Here is a 24,817-nt window from a genome sequence, read left to right on the forward strand (position 1 = left end):
GCGGATGATCCATGCAAATGTAGTGGCTCCCTGCAGAGAACGAGGCCGCTCCCTGAAAATAAATACATTTCCCTGTAGACACAAAGACAGCTCTGTGCACACACACATACTGCTTCCTGCAGAAAAGGACTACTCCCCACTCCCATGGGCAGCGCCATGCACCCACAGATAGGTTCTTGCACACATAGATTCAGCTCCTTACAGACAAAAAGACAGCTCATTGCTCCCAGTAAGTTCCCTGTACATGTCTGGGGAGGGGGGCTCCCTGCAGACAAAGGCTGCTCCATGCAGGCAGGCCAAGTGCAGGTTTGCAAATACATGCACAGTACCCTTCAGATACAACAACAGCTAGCTCCCTGTACATAAAGTGTCAGTCCCCATGGCACCTTAATATAAGCCCTATATAAATGCAATTACAATACAATGTTTGGGTCCCATCACAAAGAGTCAGACCCCAAAGATGGGACAGGGCTCTGGCCCTGCCGCCTCCTCCCTGTACATGAAACGTCAGCTGCATTAGTAGAAATAAGCAGCTGATCATCTGACAGCTCTCCAAGAGCACATTACAGCAGCGATAAACACATGCAGGACAGGCCAGGCTAGCTTACAACATGAACACACAGAGTGCACACCCACACGCACGCTCCTAGAGGGTCCTGCTTTGAGGGGCGCTTGAGAGTTAAGCCTTCAGAGAAGTAGTGACTGTTGCACCAATCCTGCCTCCAGTCGTGTTTATAGGGAGCTGTCCAGACCTAAGCTGTCTAACATAGTGCAAGGCTGCCTAGGGAGCTCTCAGACTCATGAGACACCAGTTCTTAAGAGTATACTCTTAGCAGAGCTGGGATGATGATATCAGCTGAGCATGACTAATGTTGACCCCTGAAGGGATTTCTCCAAAAGGCATTACTTTAACCCCTGATGTGTGACACTTGTCAGGGCTGCTTTGGGTGGCGTGTGCAGTGATTCCTGCAGTTAATGAACTTTTGCTGTGTGATTGGAAATCTCTGTAAATTCACCTGAATTCCTCAAGGCAGTAAGTGACAACTAGAGAGAGTTAACTCAGTTTTGGTTTTAGTTTATTATTCATCAGAACTTTGACTCGGTCGGCCAACTTTTCATTGTGGTTTTGCAGGACACTTTGCACGTGTGGAGACATCAGAAGACGTTTGGGAAGTGAGGGATACGAGGCACATGGTGCATTTTCTGAGTTTTATTCTAAATCCCGCTCCTCAATCGATATAACTCTGACAGAGATTGAGCTTTTCGAGTGTTAATATTATACACACGATGTTTGAGTTCTAATCCCTACCACCTCCTGGCGTAAGCCTTGCCCACGCCTGCTCGTTGCTGCCCAGTGGCTTCCCACTGCCGCTGGACCTGGCCATGGGTACGTTTGAGCCATGGAAGAAGGATACTTGATGCCTATCCTCAGCTGTACCTAAATATAGGGAAATAAATGCTGTTACCTATAGCTCAGCAGGGGCCACAACATATTTCCCCGGGAAGGGCAGCCCCATGGTTATGCTGTCCTAATCAGTGCCGCCCCAGTGGAGCTCTATTTATTGCATGGAAACATAGAATGAGGAGATATTTTTAATCGTGGCCTCACACGTGGGCAAAGTGTGTGCTCTAGGGCAGTCACTTTTTGACCTTTCTGCCATAATCCACTATTGGCAAGATTGGGAGTATTGCGAATCACTGTAAAAGCTGCTGGTAAGTGTGTGTGGTTACAAAAATGGACTGAAATCACCTGTGGGAGGGAAGAGCCAGGCTCATGGCATATTCACCAAAATGTAGTATAGTGATAAATATATTCCATTTGCAGCCAGTAACAGTGTGCTGCTTTCTCCAGCCTGCTACTTAGCTAATTCTTGGTCTTGCTCGGGCTTATTATAGCGTATACGGGCATAGGATGGAACCAGTTGTAGGTGAACTGGACCTGCGCGGCCAGATGATATAAGTTGAAGTCAGGGACCGCGAATCCGCCGCGCTCGTAGGGGAGAGTGAGTGTATCCCATGCTATCCGCGGCCTTCGGCCGGCCCATATCAGGTGGAGCAGTTGGCCACGGAGCTGCGAGGAAAACACTTTCGTCAGAGGGTTGGGTATGTTTACAAAGAGATATAAGAAATGGGGAAAGACATTTGATTTGTGGATTTGTATAGAGCTTGAATCACCCCAGAGGGGTATCTCAGTGCTCGCGGACTCACAAAACAAAGCTGTCACATAGAGTCCAGTCTAGAATAGGGCAGTTTTCAGAGCCTTCCTGAAATTCAGATGGTCTGGGCACTGCCTTAATGATGTGGGAAGTTGGTTTCAGAAGAAGGGCACCAGGTATGAGAAGGCTTTTCCTCCTGTCCTTCCTTTCTTGACCGTGGGTATCTTAAGAAGGGATTTCGAGCCGGAGCGGTGGTCCCTATTGGGGATATATTGATGAAGCCTCTCCACCAAATAGGTAGGTCCATTACCCCACACTACCTTGTGTGTCAAACAGCAGATATTAAATTTCACTCGTTTGCGGACAGGTACCCAGTGGAGCTGTTGGAGAAGGGGAAGTGAGGCTGTTCTATATGGGGCATTCAGGGTTAAACGAGCTGCCGTGTTCTGTACTACCTGAAGGCGGTTCAGAGAGGACTTGTTAGCCGCAATCAACAGGGCGTTGCAGTAGTCCAATCTGCTCAACACCAGAGTTTGAATGAGAGTCTTTCGTAAGGAAGAAAGGGAAAAACTCTTCTCAGAAGGCCAAGCACATGGAAGCATGAGCCAACGGTATGCGTCACATGCTCTTTCATGGTTAAGGTCTGCTCAAGACGCACTCCCAAGTTTTTTGTCATTGTCTTTGGTGCTGGAGCCGTTCCCGGCTCTTTAGCCACCATTCTGATGTCCACAACAGTGGGGCCTCTTCAAAAAGCATGACTTAAGTTGTTTCTCATCCACTGTGAGATTGTCATCATGAGGAAAAGGAGGCGGCTTGGGCTGCCTGAGATGCCTTATTGAAGGAAAAGGTGAGTTGGGTGTCATCTGCATAGGATATCGGGATAAACCCATAGTTCCTTAGTAGTGCGGCCAAGGGAGCAATGTAGATGTAAAACAAGGTGGGGCTTAAGCAGCAGGAGCCTTGAGGCACTCCCTTGGCCAGTTCTTTCGTTTTGGAACGGTATGGCCCCAGATTAATGGTCTGGGTACGGTTAGTAAGGAAAATAGTCATCCACTGCAGTGCCACTCCACCAATCCCGGATTCCTGCAGTCTCATGAGCAAAATCTGGTGGTCGACCATATCGAATGCGGCGGAGACATCTAACAACCTCAGGAGAGTAGATGGACCATTGTCTAGTGCTAATCTGATGTTATCAGTGACGGCCACCAGGGCTGTTTCCGTGCTGTGGGCCCGATTCACAGAACAAACTTAAGACAAAATCCTAAACTTAGTACCATTTTGGTATTCACAGAATGCACTTACTACTTCTGGTATTCACAGAATGAACTTACTACTTTTGCTATTCACAGAATGGATTTACGACTACTAACTTTACGTCCGCACTCGGGCCGGAAATTCCGGCCCGGAGGCGGAGTTTCCGGCCCAGAGGCGGAGCTTCCGACCCAGAGGCGGGGCTGCCAGGCCGGAAGCAGAGGTGGAGATTTTGGCCATGGCTAAATCTCTGCCACTGGCCGGAATCCCCACCTCTGGGCCGGAAGCTCCGCCTCCGGGCCGGAAGACCCGCCTCCGGGCCGGAAGCTCCGCCTCCGGGCCGGAAGCTCCGCCTCCGGGCCGGAATTTCCGGCCCGAGTGCGGACGTAAAGTTAGTAGTCGTAAATCCATTCTGTGAATACCAAAAGTAGTGAGTGCAGTCTGTGAATACCAAAAGTAGTAAGTGCATTCTGTGAATACCAAAAGTAGTAAGTTTAGGATTTTGTCTTAAGTTAATTCTGTGAATCGGGCCCTGTGTTTTGGCCGGAAGCCTGATTGGGATGGATCAAGGCAGCAAGCCGATTCGATATGGTCCGACAGATGTTTATTAATGTGTTTTTCCAGCAATTTGCTCATGAAAGGCAGGAGGGAGATGGGGCGCAGATTTGAGCGATCTTCCATGGTGGATTTGGTGTTTTTTCAGGTCGGAATGATCTGTGCCGCCTTCCATGCCAATGGTAGGTGGCCTTCCTTCAGTGATAAATTCAGTAAGGAGCAGATTGGATCTGACAGCTGTTTAACAAGAGAGGCTGAGATTCATGCAGGTAAAACGTTGAGCGGCGAGCCTGATTTTACCTTGCACATTAAGGTTTCTACCTCTTTTTGGAATATAGGGGGTGAACTCATCAGTAAGTTTGTCCTTGGGCTTGATGAGGATACCATTGCAGTGTCCGCCAACTGTGAACAGCTTGCAGCGGTAATCTTATTATAGATAGTGTTGATTTTCTGTATGATTCATTTGGATGAGGGCTATGCGGCCGGCCATAGACAGCGGAAGTCGAATCCAACGATCCACCTGGTTGGTCAGCTTATCCACGGCAGGCCATAATTCAGACGGATTATCTGATCCTTGTGTCTATGCAATGTGATCACTAGGTTTTTCGTGGTATCGGTCGCCCAGCGCAAGGGGGCAGTCGCTGCATGGCAGAGTTGTTGAGTGTCAAAGTGAAAAGCTCAGAGGATCTCGTCCACAAGCGGTTTTAGATTTTCAGCGGGATGCCTTATGAACAGCAGAATGTCATCTGCATACATGGATATTAATAGAGGGCGTAGGCGGGACTGAAGGCCCTGGGGTATATGCTTCTTCTGCAAATGGCTAACCAGGGGGTCTATGGCAATAATAAAAAAGTAGCGGTGACAATGGGCAGCCCTGCCGCGTACCCTGAGACACTGGGAAGGGGTCTGAAAAGGAGCTGCTTACTTGAAGCCTAGCTGCTGGAGAAGAGTATAGGAGTGAGACTCGCACCATAAACTTGTTGGTCATACCTGGTTTGCGAAGAGGAAGGGGCATTCTAATGAGTCCAAAGCCTTCTCGGTGTCAAGAAGTGCCACCGCTGCAGGAGTCGTAGATGATACCTTTTTTAACACCGAGTAGACAGTTCTGAGGTAAAGAGCGGCAGACCTGTGCAGGATGAAACCGGACTGCACCGGTGAGAGGATCTGATCGAAGAGTAGTGATAGCCTGTTTGCCAGCATCTTGGCTAGCATCTTATTGTCAAAGCTTAATAAGGATAAAGGTCTTAATGAGGCACATCTGATGTGATCCTTACCTAGTTTCAGTAGGAGAGTAATCGCTGCCTCCCGCATTGTCGGTGGGAGTATACCGTTGTCGAGGGGCTCGAAATATACTTTGAGCAGATGGGGCGTCAGCGTCTGTTTGAATGCTTTATAGAAGGTTCCGGACAGGCAATCTAAGCCTGGTGCCTTTCAACCATCGAGTCAATCTATTGCTTGACTAAGCTCCTCAGCAGTGAAGAGTTCGCTGAGGAATTGAGCCTGCCCAGTGGTTAGCCACACCATTTCCACCTCCTCTAGATAGGCCAAATGAGATGTGAAGTTTGCGGGGTGCTTAGTGGCGTATAGGGTCATGTAGTATGTAACTAAGTCACTTAGTATGTATGCGTTATCTTTGATCATGGTGTCATCCTCTCGGAGCAAGGATGTGATGTGACCAACCCCTCGAGGGGGGCGTAGAAGGCAGGCCAAAGTCCTGCCAGGACATTGTCCCTCCCCATATCTGCGTGCGGCCTGGTATTTGCCTAGTAGTGTGACCTCCCTGTCTGCGAGTTTGTTAAATTCCAATAAAAGGGATTTACGTTTGAGAGATGGATCTGAGGCATCAGTGGAACTATCCATAGCCATCAACTCGTTTTCTAGTTGGGTCAGGCTGCCTCGTAGTGCCCGCAGCTCCCCTGATTGTTTAGAATGCAGATGCCTTAGATATACACCTTGAAGGCGTCCCATAGCACGGAGTGCTGTGCCACTGAGCCTGTATTGAGAGTGAAGTACTCAAGCATAGCGTTGTGTAGTTCTGACCGGAACAGTTCATCCAACAATGCTGTAGCTGGGAATATCCACCTACGTTCCCAGCCTGTAGAGTAGGGGATCGCGACGTGAAGGAGCACGGGCGCGTGGTCTGAAAGGGTGCGGGGCAGCATTTCTGCATTACGTATCCACTGACAAGAGGAAGAGTGGGGGTCTGAATGGAATGTGTATCCCAGGTTCAATGGTTGTCAAATGCGCCATGCATCATGGAGCGCCAGCAAATTCAGGAGTTCGCGGAAAGCCCGAAGGGCCTGAGGTTTGCTACCCTGCCCCATTCCGGACGTGTCATGGCTGGGGTCCAGCCATAGGTTCAAGTCACCGCCAATATTTAAGGTGTCAGGTTCGTGTTGGTCGAGTAGTGTTAGTATTCCAGTAAAGAAGGAGGGGTCGTCTACGTTTGTGGTGTAAATGTTGAGTAACAGGGCATTTTTGCCCAGAAGTATCCCGGTTACTAGAACGTACCGTCCCTGATCGTCCGCATGGTGGCATGAAAGGGAGGCTATGATGTATGAGTGAACACACAACCCGTGAGTATGTGCTATAGCCATCGAAAAATCTGTATGGCCCCCAGGGGGAGGCGAACGGGGGAGCGGACTGAGGGGGTGGGTGCGTTTCCTGTAAAAAGGCTATCTTGATGTGATGTCCGTGCAAGTAGGATAATACTAGCTTACATTTTCGGGGATTATTGAGGCTGCAGACATTCCAGGTTAGTAGCTATGCCTCGACATTTTGATTAGGGGCTGTTGTCATGTAGATGTCTGAGTAAAGTTGGTCAGGACATATTTTTTTAGAGTGATATATGTCTGGGGGAGAGTATTCCATTTCACCACACAGTTTATGTGACAATTTGCTTGTTGGCCAGTTTCTACGAATTTATCAAAACTGTACCAAAAAAGATTTTTTTAGAGCCAGATATCTTTATATCTTGTCTCCTAAAAATGGTTACACCAAACGACTACTCACAAGAGCACGCAAGAGTCCCTCACTTTCGCATCACGAGAACCTGGTGTTCCCTGCCATGAAGGCGTCCACCCAACAGAGACTGACTTTGTCACTCAATTTACACCAGTGAGCAACCAAATTATGAAACTTGTCCTCTCGAACTGGAGTACTTTGAGATCTTTATAGGGTGTGGTCTAGAACCCCCACTATTCTCCTTTAAAAAAAAAAAAAAAAGATGGAAGGAATTTGACGGATCAACTAGTGAAGGCAGATGGCCATGAAGTAAAACCTAGGACTGCTCAAATTATTAAAATTTGGGACCTTAGTTCAGTTGCTGGGCATTTTAAATGTGGAGTGTGCCGTGCATGTGACTACATATTTAATACCAAGGTATTCCAGCATTCCAAAGTGCAATTTAATTTGACTTGACATACAAAATGTAACTTTCAGAGTATTGTATATGCAATCTGGTGCAGTTGTGGAAAAATCTACATTAGGATGACTACCCAATTAATTTGGTGCCAGATTTTACAACAGAGGAGCAGAATATGCTGTGGTATTACAACTGCACCCCTTGTTGAACATTTTCAACAGATGGGACACAGCACAAGATCTTAAATGGCAAGTCATCGAACAAGTCATGAAAATGGCAAAAGTTACCAATATTTCCCAAATCTTGATGACATTGGAATGTAGATGGAGGGACCATCTGAATCCCGCAATTACTGGTCTCAATATCAATGAAAAAACTGTACAAACTGTTTCTACTTATTGACTTTGAGTACTTGATTTATTCCTGTACAGATCAGCGGCCTTCCCATGTAATTTCAAGTGCTGGAGGACAGCGCAAGTTCAGAGACTGACACCTCCCCCAGCTGGCATATGGGCACTTGTATCCTTGCTGCACCTCTGCACGATGTGCTTAAAGCGCCCTCCGTTAGACAGCCGAAAAAAGCAAGGCTCAGAGTAAGAGTTTATTGGCTTGAATTTGCCTACAATGCTGCTATTCTCTGGAACACTCTTCCACTTCATTTCCGAAACGAGCCTAATCTGTGGGCCTTCCGAAAGCTTTTAAAAATATGGCTTTTTAGGAACGGTATCTAACTCATACCTGCTCAGCCATCGGCTGCGCCGTATGTAGTGCTGGGAGGCCTAAGGGTAGCCATCGCGCTTTATACATTTCATTTTAAATTCATTTCATAATGACCAGAGCTGCCAACATTGGAGCTGGGGAACCAGGTTAGAGTCTCGGTGTCGGCTCAACATTGTGTGATTCTGGGCAGATTACTGAATCTACCCATGCCTCGCACAAAAATTAACATGTTGTTGTGTAATGTAACTGGTGCACAAATAAAGAGCTCCAATACCTTCAAGTCAATTGCCCTGTCTAAAAATAGGAGGGAGTGATTTTTCCTCAAGGCTTGCGATAACACTACGTAGATGGTGGCAGGCATGTACACAATCAGCACAACGCTTTGAGGGTTCATTACCCAGAATTAATGTTTCAAAAAAGCACAGCTTCATAAACAACATGCAGTCGCAAACAGACATTGATTACAAAGTAAAAAGAAGCTCCAGCAACAAACACAAGCGAGTCGCGCTGAGACTCACAGGGGTGGGGCTTTTACAGTAGACACCTCCAGCAGCCATAGGCCAGAGTTCCTATGAAATGGGGGAGCGATGAGGTGGGTTTGCGAGGTATGCAGTGAAGTGAGCCTTGTGTGACAAAATTTACAGTGAGAATGAAATTGAAACACAATAAACTAATAAAAAGCATTGGTGTGGAAAACGTTTGAAAAACCAATTAAGCCTCTGAACAGAAATGACATTATAAAAATAAAATGAGGCATAACCTTAAAAAAAAATTGTTCCACAAGAACAGATGGAAACAGTGCTTAGTCAACCGGAAACTGATAAGAAAAGCACATGAGGAAGACACAAGGAACAACAGGAAACAGTAGGCTACAGCCAATTGAAACGGAGGAAAAGTGTCGAGCACAGGAACCAATGAAAAGTAAGGACAACAAGGGGGCAGGATATAAGCACCTTTTAAGATTTACATTAAATACAATAGATTTCACAAGCTAAGCGCAAGTGCTATGCAGACCAAACCTAAAAATGAGCCCCCAAATATTGCCCCTTCTTCTGGGCCATATCATTTACATTATCCATCTTGCTGCTTTCAGTTTTTTCCTCTGCCATTAATCTGAACCCCAGCGATCCAGAGGTTTAGGGCTCTGCATCGGAATGCAACTCAGTTTGCCTCTGCCTTGCCACCCCTTTGGGCTCACATTTTACAAAAACAGCTATCCTTGAATGATTAATGCTGACCTTGAGGTGCCTTTGCCTGAGAGCGAAGGGCGTGGTGGAGTCTAAAGAGCTAAAGTAGAAAAAGGCTTCTCACCAGCTGTTAAATGATGGAGTGCATTAAAGCTTCATGGTTGTAAAGATTTATTCTTTTTAAGAGGTAATATAAGGGTGTCATAGCGGAGTTCCAGAGTAAATGGGACACTTACTAAAATATTACCATTAGCTACAGCCTTATTACATTTTGCTAAAATATATACTTTGAAAGCACTTGTTTTATCTAAAATACTATTTCAGGATGTGGATTTACCGCTAGAGCTGCTGACCTTGGGACTGAGAAACCAGGTTTGAGTCCCGGCCTTTGCTCAAAATCCTGTGATTCTGGGCAAATCAATCAATCTTCTTGAGTCTAAAAAATAAAAACAAATGATTGTGATATTGTGTAATATAACTGGTGTTCATATAAATGCTCCAATACCTTTGTGTTGTGTCTACGCTATATAAAAATGCACACAAAAAAAAGAAAATTTTGGCAGCCTAGCTTATACCGTGTGTAATACTATTTCAAATAATGACTTAGACATTCACACTACTTTCTGTCAAAGACTGAGACCTCATACCACAATAAATAAATATGTCGCTATTACACACTACACCAACTAGAATTCAATTCTGTGCCTTTCTGGTCTCACACACACAAACATCTACAGTGATCCCAATAACCATCAGAGATGGCTGATTTCCCACTGATTTTTCACTATTTCTTTTGTAGTTTTATACAGCACAAACAAGGACTGAAGGTACTGGAGCACTTTACATGAGCCCCAGACACATTACACAATGGTCACGCACAATTTTCTGTTTTTGGCATGGGAAGATGAAGTTATTTTTAAAGAATCATAAGATGTTTAACTTGCATTTATTTTTCATTTCAATGCACAGGTTACTTTACATTCAGTTACGAGCACTCAAAACAAAAATAACAAACTACTTGCAGAATATTTTGTTCTTTTCAGCCACCTCTTTCACCCTGTCACCACACTCAATGACCTCAGCACCCGTGGCACTCCGGATCACAGTTCCCATAGTTTTTAGTCACTTCAAGGTCTGTAAAGGAAGGCAGACTGAAACCCAACAAATAAGGAAGGCCGCACTTTCAGGTGATATTTATTTACACTTCTTTGCTGAGGTATTTGGGCCTCTCTCAGAATGCAGCCACGGATAGCGCCTCACATTATGAAGGTCTCTTCTCTAGATGAACACACTCAGGAATTCACAACAATATAAGCGTTCATTAGCTTTTATTAAAAGTTAAAAACCTATCCTAGTACACACAAAATAAATAATGGTAACTCTAAAAACAACCAGGAAAGCAGCCAATGTTTATAAGCAAACAGAAAAGAAGTTAATATTGCACGATTTACCAGGAGTTCTAGGACTATACCATTTGATTGTGTTGCCTACATCAATATATGTAGAAGTTGAATACTTTACCCATTCAGATGGATCTAGGACCTACACTAAAGAGTTATCAAGATGTTTCCATGTATTAATTATATCTAACTAGCTGAAGTGAAGACCGCTCTACATTTTGGTCCTGTGATATTGTTTCTACCTGTTCTGGTTAGAGATATCCATTGAGGTACAATGTATGTTCGTAGAAAATGGATGTGTGTGGTGTGTGTGATATGACTGTAGGCGAGGTTGTTGAGATTGAGTGATTGTAGGGGATGAGGACAAATATTTTTTGTAATCTACCAGAGTGCAGTCTTTTTATGACTTTATAGAATTTATGTATATAATTTGTCAACATCAATTGCGATTCATTTTGTATTAAATACTGAAGATTTTCTAAATTTAACTAAGATTATTGTTTTCATCATTGAAGTTTTTTTTTAATTTGTGGATCGATTGTATTGGTAGTTGTCCCCAATTTTTAGCGAGATATTGTGCTTAACCTCATCAGAGGCAGGTTTTTTCTTTCTTTGATGTTTAAGGTACCTATTAAAACAACCAGGAAATGTTTACAAGCAAACAGAAAAGAAGGAACTACTGCAACATGATTATTCAAATCCATCATATATTTTAGAAAGTGATAGTTTCCCAAACTCTCCTGCATCTGCCTAGGCTACTAGGCTAAACTAAGTACTAGAAGGAATCCTATTGTGTCATATTAGATAACCTACTTGAAAGCGACACCCATATACTTTGGCAGAACAAAAAGAGTTCAGTTCAAGATGGCAGAAAGAGTTACAGTCCTTGTCCTTTAATAAGCTGCACTCAGATGAAATGTGCAGAAGCAGTATCCTTTGAAAGGGAAGATGTTGATGTTCCGGTCTTGTATGTGCCCCAACAGCACCTCCTCCTGTCTGATCCAAAGTCCTCTCAGGGCACAATAAATGTTCAGAGCTTTTATAAACTTATGTGCAGAAATTCTTTTAAAATCATGTTAAAAACAATTAGCGTTTCTGTCTCCTCTCTGTCTCTTACGTACTTATATTACACGTTATGCACTGATTGTTGAAAGTAAATTACAGGGAAGCCAATGTACCAGTTTGGGTTAAAAAAACATCTAGAATAACTTACTTGTGCAATCACTATTATCACAATATCTCAGAGCATGCATTTCAGTGGTGTGCGAATAAAGCATTTTCATTTAAAGCCATACATTGTGAATAAATGGAGATAAAACCTTATATATAGGGCGACCACTATATATAAAATATATCAAAATGATAACAGCGCAGCTTAAAATCTGTCATATTTGGGGATGACATCCTTGCACAGCATCCCAGTTTACATTTTTTTAAACTTCACTGAAACATTTAAACCCGCAGGAGTGGCGTTCTGGTCCTCGTTTTTAGGTGAGGAAAAAGAAGAATTTCCATCAATGGGCAGGAAAGGGTCCATTATGCAATGTCCACTTGACCGGAGATGCGATGGAGTTGTGATGGAATCCGAAAGTACCATTTACTGCTAGGCAAAAGCGACTGCAGGAGATCCCAGATCTAGTCAGGTGCTAGGGGAGATTTGCATTTTCGAGGAATCACTAGGTGAGAAATCTGTGTTTCTAAATGTGTCAACTTCATGTTTGTTATGACTTTGGTTACCTTTTTACATCCTCTCTCTCGTGGGGTACACAGACATCTTTTCAGATTTTCAAGTATTTCATCGTTAGGCTAATGTTCTATCAAATGAGTTACTATCTTACAGTTTTGTATACATGCAACAAAGCAAATTTGATTCTTGAAGATGCTGTTCTGTAATATCAGGAATAGAGGACTAATTCAACGTTCACTGTTCCATCCTATACTTTGTAGTTTATTAGACGTCATGCGTTTTTCTTTTTCATATGTTGTCTCTCATGGGAAGTAAGACATCTTTTCTGGGTAAACCCTTTCCCACATTCCATACACTTGTAACGCTTATCTACAGAATGTATTCCCTCATGTTTTCTAAGATCTGATAGATTATTAAATCTTTTTTCACATACAGTACATCTGTAAGGTTTTTCACCAGTGTGTGTCCTCTGATGCACAGTAAGTATGAATTTATGGCTAAAGCTTTTGTCACATTCAGTGCACTGATAAGGTTTCTCCCCTGTATGTGTTCTTTCGTGACTAGTAAGATGGTGCTTACGCCTGAAAGATTTGCCACATTCGGTGCATTGATAAGGCTTTTCTCCATTATGACAACGCTTGTGTACGTTAAGATTTGATACAGTACCAAAGCTTTTCTCACATTCACCGCACTGATACGGTTTCTCACCAGTATGTGTTCTTTCATGTCGGAGTAGACAAATTTTATCACGGAAGCTTTTCCCACATTCATTGCACTGACATGGTTTCTCGCCTGTGTGTGTTTTTCCGTGTTGTGTAAGTTGGCCTTTGTCAAAGAAGCTTTTCCCACATTTTGTACAGTCATGTAGTTTTTCTCTTCCAGTGTGTACCCTTCTTTTGTGCGCAAGTAGATTCCCACGTTGACTGCAACTTTTATCACATTCATTGCACTGATACGGTTTTTCACCTGTATGAATTTTCGCATGAATTTTCAGGTTAACACTAGAGCTAAAACGTTTCCTACATTCTGAACACTGATAAGGCTTCTCCCCAGTATGCTTTCTCTCATGGACATTAAGCATTGCCTTATTAATAAAGCTTTTCTTACATTCGGAGCACTGATAAGGTTTCTCACCTGTATGCACTCTTAAATGAAGGGTGAGACATGTCTTACGCCTAAATCCTTTCCCACATTCACTGCAAATGTGTATCTTCTCACCCATGTGTGTTCTTCTATGCACAGTACTGTTTGTCCTACATTTATTGTCCCGAAATGATTTTTCACCTGTGTGTTTTCTTAAATGTTTCTTCCTGTCACTTCCATGACGAAAGCTTTTATCACACTCAGGGCACTGAAAGGGTTTCTCACCTGTATGGATTCTTTCATGGCTAGAGAGAGACCCCTTTCTACGGAACCTTTTCCCACATTCACCACACTGATATGGATTCTCTCCTGTGTGTATACGGATGTGAACTTTAAGAGCTCCTGTTTGGTAGAACCTTTTCCCGCACTCAATGCACTGATGAGGTTTTTCGCCAGTATGTGTTTTCTCATGTTCCGTCAGACCGCCTTTAGCACTGAAACTAATGTTGCATTCAGAGCACTGGTATGGTTTCTCGCCAGTGTGTGTTCTCTCATGGACTGAAAGCTGTCCTTTCTGGCAGAAGCTTTTCCCACATTCAGAGCACTGGTATGGCTTGGAACCTGTATGTGTTCTCTCGTGGTAGGTAAGATGGGTTTTGTAATTGAACTTTTTCCCACATTCAGAGCACTCGTATGGCTTGTAACCTGTATGTGTTCTCTCATGGTAGGTAAGGTGGTGTTTGTAACTGAACGTTTTCCCACAATCAGAGCACTGGTATGGCTTGTAACCTGTATGTGTTCTCTCATGGTAGGTAAGATAATTTTTGCAACTGAACTTTTTCCCACATTCAGAACACTTGAAGGGCCGGTAACCTGTATGTGTTCTCTCATGGACGATAAGTTGGTGCTTTAACCTGAACCATTTGTCACATTCAGAGCACTGATGTACTTTCTCACTCAGAGGCATTCTCTTATGAATAGTAAGCTCTGTCAACTGGATAGTGAGCTCGGTCACCTATAGATGGTACGCTCTGTCCACAGAGCTCTGGAGTCCTAGGAAAATAAAAAATCTCTATTGTCTGTGGCTACTAGGCTCGGCATGCTGAGGCTCTGTCAGGTGGGGATAATAAGCACGGTTGCTCTTAAGCAGCTAGGTTCTATGGGGTGTGTACAGTAAGCTCAGTTGACTGTGGATACTAAGTCTGGGCTCTGTAGTAATCTCAATTGACTGTGGCTCGCGTTTAGAACTACCTTATGGATAAGATATTTTACAAATTAGCACCAACACAGTTTTTTTTCATTAGGAATTCAATCAGGTAATGGGAGGAAAAATATATAGCTCCAAAGAGTCCGGCATTCAGTAGATTTGGCTTGTCTCGTGCGTGGCTCTCATGATGTAACGGCGCATCTGGTGGATGATTCAAACCATTTTCACATTTTGTAATTTCAAATCTCTCAGTTCCTGATCATTTTCAGTTAGCTTGTGCCTTCTAACAAGGCTTTTGGTGCATCTTCACAAGCTTCTCACAACATTTCTTGCAGTCTCATTCTTCAGGTGATTTAACACAGGTGTCACTGTATCAGTTTCTGCTGAAGCTTTAATACCTGTTGGATTAAAATAGTTTCTCCGTTAGTTTCTGCATGTACAATAAAACACAAATAGCATTAATGATCTTATCTTGTGCACTATAAAGACACTGTGTGCTCGTGCTGAGAATTCGAGTACAAGTAACTTCCCTCATAGGAACACAGGAGCAGAAGCGGTCTGGAAGTCTGTGAAGGTAAATAACTTGAAGCAGTTAACAGTTAACTGGTGGCACAGAGTCTCCCTGGTGCACTCAAGGCCACTGGCTGCTTAAAATCAGATTGAACAACTACTGATCTCTTGATAATAGCTGACCAATTGTTTGAATAACAAGACCAGCAATATACAAGGCTCTGTTAATGAAATAGTGTTTTATGGTCTGGGATTGGAGAAAACCAGCACAGTTGAAAAGTAAGAAGAGACAGCCACATCAAAAAGAATTCTATTTCATCGATATTGAAAAAGCCAATAAAAATACAAAGACATGATGGTGTGAGACCCGTACAGAAGAGTAGTCTGTGGAGGTGGCAGTCCCGTGGAATGGCAACCCTCCCACCGAGTGAAACAGAGTTGTCTCTGTCATTGCGGTGAGTGTAGGCGGCTACCGAACTGTAGATGGAGAGAGAACAGCACTCTTGATCCCCTACCTCCCAGCTTAGAATCGCAGTTACTTTGCTGCTGTCTCGTTGCCAAGAGGTCTGTGTCGCCAAAAGAGGAGCAGGGCAACACTGAATGGACGTAGAAGCAGCTAAATATGGAAAAGGCCACATAAAAGAAACAGGGAGCTCAAGGATCGCCCAAACTTTGAACAGGAAGCCATAATCCCAATTTAACCAAGAGACCGGGAGGAATGAGCGGAACAGGGTCTCCCAGGTAAACTGCCCACAAAGTGCAGCTGAAACTGGGATGGGAAGCACAACAAATCTAGGTTGGATAAATACCTATGCAGCATTGAATCCGACAATTGTGACTAGGGACTTCCCAAGGGGGACCCTAACCCAAAAACAAGAAAGCTTCCTGGAGTAGGTGCTAGGCCAATACAAAACCACAGGGTGCCAGAAACAAGAACATCAAGCACCCCCCACCCCTCTCCCTTTAGACCACATTGTACAACTAAATAGCAGGTTTACAAAGGATGGAATAAGGGTGTGGAGAAACAAATTCATCAAACAAATCTGTCATCATCAGGAAGGAAAGATGATACAAGCACTCAAAGACCAACACCAGATGATGCCAAACTGACCCAAGAATCTACAATGGTAGACAAACTGGACAGAATTCTGGAAACGATCTCGTCTACAAGGCAGGCATTCTAATTCAAACAGAGGAAGCTGTCTGAGAGAGTCAAAGAGACCAGATTGACCATATCACAACTGCAACCATGTCAAACATTGAGGACATAATCCAAGACTTCACAGACAGGTCTTCCTGAAGAAGCAGACAGGACATGTTTTCATTCCTCAAACAATGGCTGGAAACTGAAGTTGCGCCTCAGGGGCCTACCAATTCTGCCCCTAGAGTCTTATCCTAGGGCAAAGGTCACTTTCTTTGCACCAGGTTCTCATAAGTAAAATGTTTTGAAGTCTTGCCTTCCTCTAAAACTTTATGGCAAGGATCGGGGGAGTGGGAGGGATGGAACTTAGGAGATCAATTCATGGATACCTTTTCTGTATCTCATAATCCACATTAAAAGTAAGACATATAAAAGAGTAAATGCATCAAACAAACAAATTGACCAAAAACACTGCTCCTGATAATTGGGAGGCTGTGAGCCCCTCATATTCCTACATCTGCTGCACAAATGATGGCTACAGGCCTGAGTCGTAGGCCTACTTCCCTGCCTCTCACCCCTTGCCCGCTATCCTTCACCATCACCTCAGTCTTCAAACCGTCTCTCTGTACTTTCTGGAGAAAAAAAATTAGCTCTCACATGCTGCCCCCTAATTTGCCGCAATGGTGCTCAGAGTCTTGAAGCCAGGCCCAAATGGACTCCGGGGGAATATATAAGGTAATGTTGCAGGCTGCAAGCCGAAGTCCTGGAATCATGGCGGGGCTCTCTGTTACAGCCAATTTTCAGGAAGGAGGATAATACAGATCCAGAAAACTACAGACTGATCGCCCTTCTGCACATAGAAGGGAAAGCATTCGCCAGTACCCTACTGGCAAAAGTGAACAGATGGATCAAGGACAAAGAGATACTCCCACCATACTGTAGTATTCTCATGTTATGCTGTTATGTTCCTTTTCACCTTACCTCTCTAGCTGCTCAGCCAGTGTGAGTGTTCCGTGTAGAATGTTGGTGTGACTGACATGAGTGGAATGCTTGGGTGCCTGGTGTGTGAGTGTGTCAGTTGGAAGATAGGCTGCGCAGCTAGCAGGCTGCTCCTGGTGGGGTTTGCTGTAACTTCTAATAATGGACTTAATAAATCACATAAAATCATCTCGGCTACGTCTACTATGTCACCTGAACATGTGGGGCCAGCCCACTACATTTTTGGCGACGAGGATGGGACAGGCAAACTGGGTTCAGCACAATCGATTGACAACGTAGTTGCACTATCTAATTAAGGCTAGCAAGCAAGCATTAAAAAAAGCCTGTTTTGCCTGCTTTGTCGACTATTCGGCAGTGTTTGATGGGGTCTACCGCAATAATCTGTGGAACGAGCTAAGGAAATGGAACATCCCAGAAGGCCTCTTGAACGCAGTCATTTCCTTATACAAAAAAATCTTGGGTAAGAACTAAATTAGCAGGAGACACGATCTAAAAAAAATGCTACACGGACTGCGACCTAACACAAGGATGTGTTCCAGCCCCAACTCTTCAATTAATACATTGCAGATTTGGGGAAGATGCTTCGGAATGCAAATCTCGCAACTCCCAAAATCAGCTCTAACCGAATCCAAATATTGCAATATGCTGGCGACTTGGTAATATTGGACCACACTAAATTTGGTCTACAAAGGGGATTGAACTTTCTCAAAAACTATAATGAAAGTAATGAACTGGTTGTCAACCCAAATAAGACCAAAGTGATGGTTTTTGGTTGTTGCGCAAATAAAGCCTTGCTTTAATGGAGAGAGAGTGATCAGGTAATTTCCACAACAAGAACGTATAACTACCTTGGCACAAGGTTCAGCGATACTGGGAAGGCAACTACACATCAACAAAGAATGAAGTCCAAGGCTCAATCGACTCTACGCCTTATGCAAACTCCACGGGAAGCTGTGCAGTCCGACGACGGTGCAAATCAGAAGGGTCATAAAATACAAAATAACGGCGATAGTGGGCTACGCACAGCAAGCATTCCCCGCCAAATGGATAGCCTGCTTGAAGAATGTTCATGCCAGGTGTACAAACGTATGTTTAACTTACCTAAGTATACCTGCACCAGCCTGATTCGCCTGGAGTTTGGCCTTGTCCAGCAAAACTATGAATGCTTGGGAACATAGGCGAAATACTAACCCCAATTTTTCAAAGCACCCACTGGACGCTTAAAATACGCGCTTGAACCAATTTACGAAGGGACGTCCAATCCATGAAATACACATACGCAAAAAGCTGTGGCAGTTCTTGGCTTGGCAAAGCAAAATTGGCTTTTGGAAGGGACGAGCTGTGCGGCAATTAAGAACGCAAAAGACAAACAAATTCAACAATTATAACGAGAAGCAGACAAATTAAAATATCTAGCCAGGGAAGACCAACCTGGATTTATCACATCATACAAGGAACACAGAATACAGCTGTATCTGAACCAAGCACTGAGTAGGAAGTGCTTGAAGGCTATTCAATGGGCCAGGCTTGTGCCTTTGCCAACAAAAGGGCTAAATCCCGGTTGGAAATCTTTGGCACATATAACCAAATGCAAACTTTGCAAGTATAGAGACGAGTCCCTGCTGCACCTGGTGTGTTGCTGCCCAGTCCTGCTATTACAATGTCATTAGTGGTTAAAACTGATGTGGCTGTCGAAAGGGGACCGGACATGCAAAGAAGCAGTATTAGACTTGTTCTCTTGCACCACACCAACTGAACTGGCCACATTTGGGAAATATATGTCAAAGGTGTGTGCCCGGTTAGTCGAACAAGAAGGGCTTACTGATATGACTGTGGCCAGTAAGAACGACCAGTAAGTAACACGAAGAAGTGAAAAGACCCGTTAGGCAGCTATAACATGAACATTAACATGCCTCAAAAAGCACAACAGCACTTTAAGCCTCAGGGTTTTTAGACAATTTGGCATAATGAATGGGTGCTAGTAGCCTTTTCTTTTTTGCTTTTCTGTATGTATTAGGAACTGAATTAAACTCTTAGATCGTTGGTTGCTAAGAGATGTTTTTACAGGAATCACCCATTTAAATGACCTCTTCTGGAAGATTAAACAATGTGTACAATTTTAAGTGTGAATTTTAATGATTGTATCATTTATGGAATATTGCAAATGATTTTACCTAATTGTTAATAAAAAAACAACTTTCATTCATTCATTCCTAATGCTATCAAGTAAAATGATCCTCCTTGTTCATCTTTTAAATTAAGACAGTCATAACTGGGATGTAGGGGGGCATTCATACCCTTGTACCTCTGTACTTCTGCATCTGCTTTGCTAATGATGGCCGCTGCCCTGCAAAGGGGGCTGTCTTCTCTGCCCTTTATTATAAACATGGCCCCCATCTTGCCCCATGCCTCCCCCTGACATCTCTCGGAGGCACAAACTAAAGTGTCTCCTCTGATTATAGTCTTTGTCTCCTTTGGGCCACTACTCCAAGGTTACGGCCCTGTAATCTTTGTTTGTTAGTGAATTTCTCAGGATGTTTTACTTCTATTCCTTATCTATACCGTCCCTGTAACCTTTGTTTTTTCCAGTATATATATATATATATCTCAAATGACATCACTGATGACATCATCCAGTGACTGTGTGTTTTTGTGTAATTTTTAAATGTTTTATATATATTACTAGGTGCATTGAAGAATGTAAATGTATGTATGTAAATGTATGTGTCTTGTAAAGCGCACTGCTGCCATGAGGCGTCCTGGCGCTGTAGACCGCTGGGGAACCCGTCCTGGCTATCCCTCTGAGATGGTCCCTCCTGGATATCTCCAAGGTGAAACCAGGTATCCCCGGCGAATGTGGGGGGCCGTTGTGGAGATGAGGCAAGCCAATGCCCAGAGTTGCCGAGTGTGATCCCTGGTTAGAGTAGGCACCGAGGCGAGAATTATCGAGTCCGCTGGCCCTGGTCCATGACTATGCCGCGTCGGGAATTGAACCCTGGTCCCGGGCCGTCCTCTGCTCCTGGGTCTGCTGCCACGCTACTCCACGAGTGGGTGTATAAGTGTGTGGATGGAGGATTTAGCAGGTGCTTGACTGATTGTATAAGTGAGTTATTAAACGTGTCTTACTGAAAGCACGGGTTAGTGACTAAACTGTGTGAATGTCTGTATCAGTCTGTCTGTTGTTGTGTAAGCTGCTACATGGGTTGGTCAGTAGCTACATGAGTGTTTATATGGGTTATTGATTGTTTGCCTGAGTATTTGTATGGGAGATGGAGTGTGTGGGTGGGTTGGAGGTGTGTGACTCTGTGCATAGATGTGTGAGTGGTTGATTCACTGGGTGTATGGGTCAAGAGTGCATGTGGAAACAGCTGTATGGGTGAGTGTGTGTATGGGTGTGTTGGTGAGTGAATGGATGTCTCAGTGGTACATGTGTGATTAACTACAGATGTAAAAGGCAGTATACGTGAGTGATGGTGTATATAAATAACTATATGTGAGAGTGAGTGATTGTGAGGTTGGGTGTATGGATGAGTGTGTACTTGTATCAGTGATTATATAAGAGAGTAAGTATGCGTTAGTATCTGTATGAATTAGTGAGGTGGTGGTTTATGTATAACTGTATAGGTGAGTAAATGGGAGTGTGATTGATTCTCTGCATGACTGACTGGGTGAGTGAGTAACTCCATGGATGAGTGGCGGTGTGTGAGTGTCTGAATAGGTGTATGAGTGCATATGATAGTGTTGTATTGATGAGTGACTGCATGTATAAGTGATTGTATGGGTGAATGAGTGGATGTGTGTAGACCTAGGAATCAGTGAGTGCGTATGTAGTAACTGGTATTGGTGTGTCGATGGTTTCAAAAATGGTAGTTTGTATTTTACAGTGGGGGTATCAAAGGTTATATTAGAGTGTGAGGAGGTGCATCAGATTTTCACGTGGATGATGTCATCAGTGATGTCATTTGAGATGTCATCAGTGATATCACTGATCATGCCATGAATGATGTAATATGTGACGTCATGAGCAGTGCATTGCGGGGGCGCGAGTTATAGTTAGCTGAACTAACTATAACGGTGGAATTTCTATGGTTTTGTACGAGTGAAATGTCCAGCTAACTATAACGTCCCTGAAACCTATGGTTTTTTCAGTGAATTTCAAAGATTTTTTAAATGCTAATTTTCTAACTATAATGTCTGTAAAACCTATGGTTTTTTCAGTGAATTTCAAAGGTTTTATAAATGCTATTTTCTAACTACAATGTCCCTGAAACCTATATTGTTCTTAAGTAAATTTTAAAAAGACGTGCATACTTTTTGTATTGAAAAACTAACTGTAACAGTAGTCTGATACAAGTTTTAATTTAACAATGTTTTAAACTTAATTAGCACTAATTAAAATCTAAGTGCAGAAAAACTGTAATGCAGCAGCTATGATACCTGACTTCAAACAACAGCGTTCACAGTTCGATTCCCGGCTCCGGCGGCACGTTAGCCCACCACTATATCACTGTGGGCAATACCTTGCTTAATCTTCCCGACGCCCCCGAGCACCGGGACACCTCTCTGGAGGAAGCTGTACGCTTTATAAATCCTGGCATTTTGTTTATTTAAAACCATAGTGATGACAAATATTAGCACATTTTATTTTTCTTCTATTCGGAATGATATTTTTTTATGACTTCTATTTAGAATTACGGCAATTAATAGATGTTTTTAGTCACGAGAAAGGAAATGACACGGTTTGCCTGGTTACAGCTTTAAAGCTCTCCGTTATACATATACGTGTGATGATCAAAATTGAAACCTTTACGGCTTCACATTTTGTAACTTTTCCCAACGCGTGCACAAGTTAAACAGTGAAAACGTGAGCACGTGTCAACTGTAAAACATGAAATCCAAATGGGCGGAGCCGTATGTTCCTTCCATAGACTACTGAATAACCAAAAAGTATATAAACCACACCCGTTGATTGATTAGTTTTGTTTTTGCAACTTACTTACGTGTGACCATTCTGTGATGCAGGTTCCGTTATCTAGCGTCGGATTTTTCTTTTGCGACAACAAAAGATATTACGGAGTTGTAAGTTGTTTGATTATGGCATAGTAGATACTTATAATACGTAGCTATTTGTGAATATTTAAAGATTTGTATTTACAAAAATCTGAATCACCTCCTCATACCTTAATAAAACCTTTGATACACCCACTCTAAAATACAGACTACCATTTTCGAAACAATAGAGACACCAATGCCAGTTACTACTTATGCACTCACTGATTCCTAGGTCTACACACACATCCACTCATTCATCCATACAGTCACTCATACATGCAGTGACTCATCAATACAACACTATTGTAGGCACTCATACACCTATACAAACACTCATACACCACCACTCATCCAGTTACTCGCACATCTAGTCAGTCATGCAAAGAATCAATCACACTTCTATTTACTCACCTATACAGTTATACACACACAACCTCGCTTATTCATACAGATACTAACATATACTTACTCTCTTATACAATCAGTGATACAATTACACACTGATCCATACGGCCACTCTCGCAATCACCGACACTCACATATAGTCATTTATATACTCCAACTCTCTCATGCACTGCGTTTTACATATGTCGTTACTTGGACATGTAGCACTGAGATATCCATCCACTCACCAACACACCCATACACACACTCACCCACCCATACAGCTGTTTCCACATGCACTCTTGAACCCATACACCCAGTGAATTAAACACTCACACGTCTATGCACAAAGTCACACACCTCCCACACACACACTCAGGCACCCATACAAATACTTAGGCAACCAATCAATAACCCATATAGACACTCATGTAGCTACTCACCAACCAATGCAGCAGCTTACACAGCAATAGACAGACTGATACAGACATTCACACAGTTTAATCACTAACCCATGAATTCAGTAAGACACATTTAATCACTCACACAGTCAGTCACGCACCTACTAAATCCTCCATCCGCACATTTATACACCCACTCATTCTTCAATACACCTTGGTCAATATATATATATAAAACATATTTAAACTTTACAGAAACACACAGTCACTGGATGATGTCATCATTGATGTCATCAGTGATGTAATTTGAGATGTCATCAGTGATGTCATCAGTGATGTCACTGACCATGCCATGAATGAAGTAATATGTGACATCATCAGCAGTGCATTGCGGGGGCGCAGGTTATAATTAGCTCAACTAATTATAACGGCTGAATTTCTATGGTTTTGTACGAGTGAAATGTACAACTAACGTCCCTGAAACCTATGTTTTTTTCAGTGAATATATATATATATATATATATATATATATATATATATATATTACCTACTGGCGGTCGCCAGTAGGTAGTTATAGTTAGGACCACGTTTCCATAGGAAAACCTCAACATTCTATTTTGAATAACTTTGGCGCCGGTCGACGAATCCTCGCGAATTTCTCAAAATAGGTGGGGCGCTACGCTCCGCTCCTACCCTGAAAGTCTCGGGGGGATCCGTCAAGCGGGGGCTGAGATAAAAGGGGGGTCCCAAAACGCGTTTTTCCCATGCATTTTTCCATAGGACCTTTAGAACGAGCTACAGCCCGAACGGCTGAACAGAATTACTCAAAATTTGGCAGAGAGGTAGTCCCTAGGTCAAGGAAGTGCCTTTTGTAGGTTTGGTGTAAATCTGTTCAGTAGATTCTGAGAAAATAGCCTTTAAATCAATATATATATCTGAGCCCGCTTACGGTACGCTTACCGTACGCTTACGGTAAGCGTACGGCGGCGTGCGCGAGCGCGATTCTGATTGGCTGTTAGATCTTAGTAAACATTCGAATCGGCCGAAACCAGGAAGCGGCGGCCGCCATTTTGTGTATTTCACTCTGAAAAAAAAGAGTGAAAACAAGGAAAGGGGGCAATGAGGAGAGTTACAGACCCCCTAACATTTGTAAGGGGGTCAAAGAAGGACAGAAAAGTACAAAAAAAACATTTATTGATTTTAAAAAAAATCACGGGGTACGCGTACGGTAAGCTTACGGTAAGCGTACGGTAGAAAAATAAAAATAGATAAATGAAAAGCAGATTTAAGAGTTTAGAAATTAGGGAGCTCTAAAAAGAGCTGTTGTGTTTATGAAGTCATTTTTTTAGTGGTACCTACAAGTAAGTACCGATGCAGAGTCTAAGGTTCAAGAGGAAGACTCTGTTCCCTTCATCATTGAAGTGCACACCATCTCCTCTATAAATGTCTTGCATGTCATAACGCAAGTTGTTGTGGTAAATGGCACCCATACCATAGTCACGGAGGAAAGCAGAAACAGATTTGTTGACGTGCTTTCTTGCTTTGTCAATCTGTGGACAGAAATGATTGGACCAGTTCCATTTTTGCCTTTGGCATATGTTGGAAAACACAAAGGCAGTTTTAGGGAAAAGTGTAAACAGTTGTGCAAACGTGTCCTTCATAAGCATTTCCAGACCTACCCCAGTCAAAGTGCCTAGGTCATTGCCACCACAGTGCACTA

The 24,817-nt window shown here is 43.2% G+C and overlaps 1 protein-coding gene across 1 annotated transcript in view; it reads right to left on the minus strand.

The window, feature by feature from the left end:
* Positions 1-10,544: 10,544 nt before the first annotated feature.
* The window catches only part of LOC146813493 (uncharacterized), a 35,570-nt gene continuing 21,297 nt past the window's right edge, over positions 10,545-24,817 (minus strand). Inside the window, exon 2 of the mRNA XM_085620253.1 lies at positions 10,545-15,008. Within this exon, the coding sequence (XP_085476379.1) occupies positions 12,592-14,370 (1,779 nt within the window). The 5' untranslated portion in view covers positions 14,371-15,008 and the 3' untranslated portion in view covers positions 10,545-12,591. The remainder of the gene's footprint in view (positions 15,009-24,817) is intronic.

Source organism: Triturus cristatus, chromosome 7 (assembly GCF_964204655.1).
Source record: "Triturus cristatus chromosome 7, aTriCri1.1, whole genome shotgun sequence".
In the NCBI taxonomy this organism is placed as follows: domain Eukaryota; kingdom Metazoa; phylum Chordata; class Amphibia; order Caudata; family Salamandridae; genus Triturus; species Triturus cristatus.